General features: G+C 26.8%; 1 protein-coding gene across 1 annotated transcript; it reads left to right on the top strand.

Annotated features, from left to right (window-relative positions):
* The first annotated feature begins 2,627 nt into the window (after window positions 1-2,627).
* Window positions 2,628-4,077, top strand: LOC129885433 (bZIP transcription factor 11-like). Its single transcript, XM_055959703.1, has one exon. The coding sequence runs from the start codon at window positions 3,279-3,281 to the stop codon at window positions 3,759-3,761; it is 483 nt and encodes a 160-aa protein (XP_055815678.1). The 5' UTR covers window positions 2,628-3,278; the 3' UTR covers window positions 3,762-4,077.
* Window positions 4,078-7,249: the final 3,172 nt, after the last annotated feature.

Here is a 7,249-nt window from a genome sequence, read left to right as displayed (position 1 = left end):
TCGGGAATAGACTTTTTAACTACTAGCACCAATAATACGTTGACACTAGAAGTAAAACAAATGAATAAATATAGTAATAATTTAATTTTCCGTCATAGAAGAGAAAAACATTTTTTAAAAATAAAATTCTTTATAACCAAACATTTGTTAAAGTTCTTTTGATAAGTTTAACACAAAAGAGGGAAAAGTTAATTGTAACTTGATCCCAATCGTCTACTATTATACTCACAATGATCGATCATATTATTTGCTATTCATAATTCCCATGCAAACTTGCTTTAACTTGTCATTTTTTCTTATACAATAAAGTTATTTCTGAAAAAGAATCGTGACACTTGGAGCTAATTACATCTTCTTTTTCTTTTTTGTTATATCCCGAAATGGAAAATATGCACTTTTTGTCTTTGAATTATGTAATTACATTTGGGAAAGCCGTAGTGATGCAATATACTATTTTTTAAAAGTTTTCAACCGTCTAAATTCGCATCGTGCTGCTTATTAGGGTGTGACATTCGAATTCGAGACTTTCGATTAAGGGTGAGTCAGTATTATCGCTACGCCATAATTATGTTGGTAGTGTATATGGAAGATAGGAGAAGCGCAAACTATATTGAAAATATAAACTGCACTAGATAAGCCTTATACGACAGACTTGATCCAAAAAACATTAAGAAGAGATCGATTTAAAGTCATCCGCATAAATAACCACTCTTCAAACCACCTGAGCTCATCCTTGTATTTGCTCCGCTCGTTCCTTATCAGGCATTGTAAGCTTTTAGCTAATAAAAATCTTTCAAAATATTTTATATTGTGAAAAGACATAAATTATTTATATTATAAACTTAGAAGAGAGATAAATAATTATTTAGTATTTATATAATTAATGTAATTAAAAATCCTTTTAGAGATTGCAAAAAAGTTTTTTTAATAATAAATACTGTGTGCTGTAATTACCTTTTATTATTGACGGATGCACGTGTTACAATAAACTACTTGCGCGTAAAAGCTATGAAATTGAAATATTATGTCAATTTATTTGTCGTCTTCGTTTAAGAGATTTTTTTTTATAATTTTTTAATTTTGATTTTTACATAATCTATTTAAGAGATATTTTTTATATATATTTTTAGTTTAAAATTATAAAATTTTAAAAAATATATTTATTTTCGTAAATTTTGTGATAAGTGAAAAATAAAACAAACCAGATAAAATTGAGGGAGTGATAAGTGTTTGGTCACATTTCTAAATACTAGATATAGCAATTCGTGGTAGCACAAATTTAATATATGTACTACATATAAATTTACAGAGTCAATTAATTTTCTTAAAAATATATTTTAAATTATTAATTTTAATAATTTATAATAATTTTTACATTATTTTTTAAAATAATATATATTATTTATATAGAACAGATTAAAAAAAAAGGAGAGTCAAGTTCATGCTATTGTATGAAAAATTAAAAATAAATAGCGAAGTTATTTGGAGGTTAATTGAAATTAGGAGAAAGTTTAAGGAGTAACGAGGTAAGAGAAGAAAATTTAAGTTTAATGTGTGGTATGTTGCTCCCCAGCTGGATCTAGACGGACGTGGAGGTTTCTCTTCCCACCCCACATGTCCCTTTCACCCTTCTTACTTTTCTTTTCTCATACTATATTCCAAACTTCCTTTTTTATATTTTTCCATCCATTTTTTTTTTCCATATCTTTCAACAATAAAAATGAAATTAAACACACTCACAACTACGTGAACTAAGTATTTCTCACTTTTAATCTTAAAATTATGAGTTCGAAACAATAAAGAACCAAAATGATAAAAGCTCCTTCTAAAAAGGGAAAACAAATATGTAAAATATCTTAATATATTTTCAAGTAATTCGTTTTATCTAGCGTTAACAAATCATTTCTTATAGACAATTGACCTTTTGGAGCTTTTCTAAAATATAATCAACCTAATTTGTGTTGGTCCTAAATATGAGATTATTTTTTTTAAAGCAAAAACATGAATAGTTTTCGCATTAAATATATACATCAAATTATTTAATTATGAAATAAAATAAAAATATATGTTAATTAATTCTATTTTGGTATTAAATTTTTATCTTCATAAGGCAAAGTAACAGTGTATAATCCCAGTTTTAAGAGTGTGTATATATATCACTTTCTAGAAGCTCATAACTTTAAAGTTTGAGGTAAAAAGTAGTACTTCCTCCATTTAAAAAAATATATCTACTTTTCTTTTTAATTTATTTCAAAAAAAATAATCCGTTTCATTTTTTACAATATTTTAATTTCAGTTTTTCATGTAAAATGTTTAAAATTATAAGATTAGAAAAAATTTTGGTACATTTAACGTAACTTTAATTTAGAACCACAAAATTAAAAAATCTCTTTATTTTTTTAAACTTAATGACAATTACTATTTTTTTTGAAATAAAGAAAATGCTTATCATCCCAGCAACTTTCTATTTATATATTATTTTTTATTAGCTTGATATAAATACATTATATATATATATATATATATATATATTACCACAATTCTAATGTATAACGAGTTAAAAGCTATTCGTATAAGTATGAAAGTAAAGTTGGAACTTTTTCCATTTGAACAAATTATTTTAATTTGTTGACACCCACTTTTTGTGCTATAAAATCCCAGCCAAAACACCTTCTTTAACCCCTCTCTCTTTTCTCCTTCCTTTTCTCTCTTCATCATCAAAGCCTCCTCTCGTTTTTTGTTCCTTTCCTCTGCCAAAGCTCTGATTTTTTTGTTTCAAGTTTTTCTTGGAATCTCCACCACCCAAACTCTCTCAAAAAAATACCAAGAAAGTGTTTTTTTCGTTCATTTTCTTCCATCAAAAATCATAAAGGGTTTTTAATTTTTTTTTCTTTTAAGTTAATCTTGATGCTACCCCAATTATTTTTAATCTTTGAAATTCATGTCTGCAATTCTGAGTGAACTGTTTCTTTCGGGGTTTATGATAAATTCCACATATAGGCGCAGGACCCATTTGGTGCAATCTTTTTCTGTTGTTTTCCTTTACTGGTTTTACTTCATTTCATAGCCCCTACCCCTAAAACTACTCTTATATAATTAATTAATTACTAATCTATAAATAAAAAGAAAAAAAAGAAGTTAAAAAATCTACAAAATATTTTTCATTCTACTCTGTTTCAAAATCAAAATCTCCATCTGGGTCCTGCTAGTATTTCTCTAATTTTAACATTTAATTTTTTTTTTGAAAATACTAGTACGGTTGTTGAGAATATTTGGTCATGGCATCATCAAGTGGTACATCATCAGGTTCATCATTTATACAAAACTCAGGGTCAGAGGAAGATCTTCAGCAATTAATGGATCAAAGGAAGAGAAAAAGAATGATATCAAACAGAGAATCAGCTAGAAGATCAAGAATGAGAAAACAGAAACATTTGGATGATTTGATGGCTCAAGTATCAGCTTTAAGAAACGAAAATAATCAGATTTTGACAAGTATGAATGTCACAACACAACATTATCTTAATGTTGAGGCTGAAAATTCAATCTTGAGAGCTCAATTAAGTGAACTTAGCCATAGACTTGAGTCACTTAATGAAATCATTGCAGTTTTGGATGCCAACAACGTCAATTGTAATGGACTTGGACTTGCCATGGACAACAATGAGCCTTATAGCTTCAATTTTCCACAAAATGACACTATGCTTGATGGGTTCAACGTGACCAATTCTTGGAATTATCTATGTGTCAATCAGTACTGAAGTTACCATATTAGTCGAGCTGGTAAATTTCGAACAAAACACCGGATAAATGTGCTCCAAGGGAAAAAAAAATAGTCGAAATTAGTCAGCGATTTCGAATATCAGATGGTTGATGAGAAAAAGAATTTCAAATAGAGAGAAATCCCCTTTTCATGTATTATTATTATCTAGTAGTAGAAGTATTTAGTTCTCTTGCTAAGATTTTCTCTTTTTTCAAGTAGTATTATTATTAAGAATAAATCCTTTCGAGGAATATTGGTGTTTTGTAAATTTGGGGTTTGTAATCTCATTTTTAGTTTCTCTTTCAAGGACTTAATTATGCAGTTGTATTTTTAAATATATTTTTTATTGTTGTAGTTATCATTTAATAACCATTTCAAGGATTGCTCCTTATTTACAACTTCTACGGTCGTTTGGCTCTAAAAATTTTAGTTCGCAAACTAAGTTATCTAGTTGAATAATTTGGTTCTTGGGATTTGATTGTTGAGATAAAAAATTTATTAGCATAGCTGTATACAAAATAAATGAATCCAAGATACATATTTTTAAACAAAACTTTCTTTTATTAGTTATGATTACGTGATACGTTTTTATTTTATGTTTAAACTCTAAGCAGGTTATGTGATGCATGTTTTTATTTTATTCTTAACTTCTAAGAATATATATATATATATATCATCTCTTAATGTCTTCTAAAATTAAATTATTTGACTTGATGAAAATATCGAATACATGTAAATATTTTATCTTATTGGTGATGACTTCAAACAATATGTATAAATGTAGATATTTTATTATTGTACAATTAGATTTTTCTTTAACAATATTTCATGAGCACATTCCTGAACAAAAACATTATAGGAGAATATAGCAAATAGTTATTCATGTAATAAAAAGGGGCTCATAGACACCATCCACAAATTGTTTTGAGATATTTTTGGCTTTTGTTATGATGATCATTGATTCTTCAGACTAAATACAACTACAATTGATCTGATCAATTATAGTCCATCATTTTTTCTTTCCTTTTTCTGAAAGCAACCTCACCCACAAAATAAAATCTACAAAAGAATTCGACATCATTTATATCAAATTACATTACTTTATTATGATTATTTGGAAAGAAAAATAAGATGAGAATATTTATCAGTCTACTGAAAGTTGATTGATACAAGTTTAAATAAAGAAGATATCGTCTTGTCAATTAGTTGATATATATAGAGTAACCACCACGTATGAATAAGTCTTTGAATTATTATTCAATATATATATATATATATATATACATATTAAATTATGAAGCTATTTATTAATACTTGAAGTTATCATTTTATAATTTCGAATCCTTAAAATATAAATTACTGGCTCCTTCTATACACAAAGCCCCTAACCAGTAACCACCCAAAAAAAAACAAACTAATTTTGTTTCCTTTTGAGAGAGCAGGAGTTACGTTGGGATCACTTTTAGCATATTTTCTTTTCTCTTGCCTATTTTGTGTATGGCTGTGGCAATAATTGAGTTAATTCTAGACCTTAAGGATGCGTTCATTACGGAGGAGATTAGTTTAGTTTTTTTATGTTCGATTGGCTAAATTTTTAAAAAATTATTCTCTTTAGAAAAATATTTTTTTAACGATGCAATAATAACTTTCTTAATAAAAATAGAAAAAAAGTTACGTGAATGATATTTCACATTGATTATGTCCTCTTCAAGCTCTAACATCACACATCATCTTCACCCATCTCAATAACCCCATCCATACAAACCTATTTTTCACCCCACACGATTTCAAGTATTTATCAAAAATTATATATAAATAATTTAAAAATAATATAGTTTGTACACAAGAAACACACCCGAAGTGTCAATTACAGAAACTAGTTATTCCTTCTAAAGGAAATTGCATGTGAAATGTGTTTTCTAATCTTATTCAAAGCATCTAAATCATAGGGCCTTTTTGTTTTCTTTTGAAAAAAATAATGCAATTGATACTATTTTGCATTCGATTGGTCGATATTTGTTGAATTCTTGGTGTGTCTGTTTTCTTTTATAATAATAACCACTAATATTGTGTATTTGATTTTTTCACAAAGTATAATGTCACATTTTAGCAATAAAGCAACGGTATCATGTCTAGATTGTACATTAGATTTAGAGAATCGACAGACTTATAATGGAGTTATAACATTTTTAAGAAAGACAATATAAAATAGATAAGTAAAATAATGCAACAAAAATGGCTTGATAGAGAAAACTTTGGTAATTTCCAAAAAAAAAATGGAGAAAATTTTCAAATAATATATTTAATGTAATATTATCAATAAATTTGAAGAGAAAAAGATGTACATAGTCTTATCTTTATAAATTCTTCCGATAGATCCTCGACTTAAATCAAGAGAGAATTCTGACCATAAAAAAGAAGTAAAGAACAAGTGGCACGTGCAGGGAACAAAGTTTTCAGCACAAGTACAAATCCTAGTTATAAATAAGTAATAATATCACTAGATCCTTGTATAATGACCATAATTAAGTCCATGTTACAGGAACAATACAACGTGATTCGATGCTTTTTCCACATTAAAAATGAAAATCTATACGGTGTTAATACAGCATAATAATTATTATTATTAGGGGGGAACAACATGTTAAATTTTGAATGTTTCTAGGTGAAACAAAAAATAAACATATAATATAAATTTTGCGGGAGAAAAATTTAATGCTAAAATTTTCATTTGTTTTGGCATTTTGGGATCGTTGTTTAATAAATGATTCTTTTAGTAAAATTTGTGGATGTTAGAGATAATGTAATATTTTGTCAATCTCAAGTTCTCTATTTGGATAAATTTTTAAAATATGAAAAATCATTTTAAAGGAGACGTTTACGTAATTGGAACCCTACACTTAAAATATTAGGTTGTAACTATTTTCTCATCATTATTGAAATAAATCAAAATAGCCATTTAACAGAATTTGGTAATTTCATAGTTGATTTTTTTTTATTGACAGTTAAACTACTAATCAATATTTATATACCCCCAATAATTTCTTGAACAGGAAAATGAAAAAGTAATCCATAGAAGTTGAAAGACATGCTATGTTTGGACTTTGACTTAAGTAAGTGAAAAGGAAATGCACTAATTTTTTACTACTTTTTTTTTTTCACTTTTCATTTATGAGAAGAAATTAAGTGCCCATAGAATTTGTCAAATTAATGGGGCTAAACTTGATTTTTGTTTTTTCTTCATCATTCGATGGATGCAATATTGAAATTCATATTTGTGAAGAAATTAAGTGCCCATAGAATATGTCAAATTAATGGGGCTAAACTTGATTTTTGTTTTTCCTTTTTCATTCGATGTTTGATTATCGGAGGATGCAATATTGAAATTCATATTTATGTTTGGATTTTTTTTATGGGATTAAAATGCTCACTTAACAAAGGAAATTTTATATTTTGAATTTAAATTCAAAATCTCTAATTAAAGAT

The sequence above is a fragment of the Solanum dulcamara genome, chromosome 4, assembly GCF_947179165.1.
Source record: "Solanum dulcamara chromosome 4, daSolDulc1.2, whole genome shotgun sequence".
Classification (NCBI taxonomy): domain Eukaryota; kingdom Viridiplantae; phylum Streptophyta; class Magnoliopsida; order Solanales; family Solanaceae; genus Solanum; species Solanum dulcamara.
Note: the sequence above shows the minus strand (reverse complement) of the source record. Positions and strands in the feature narration are given on the sequence as shown.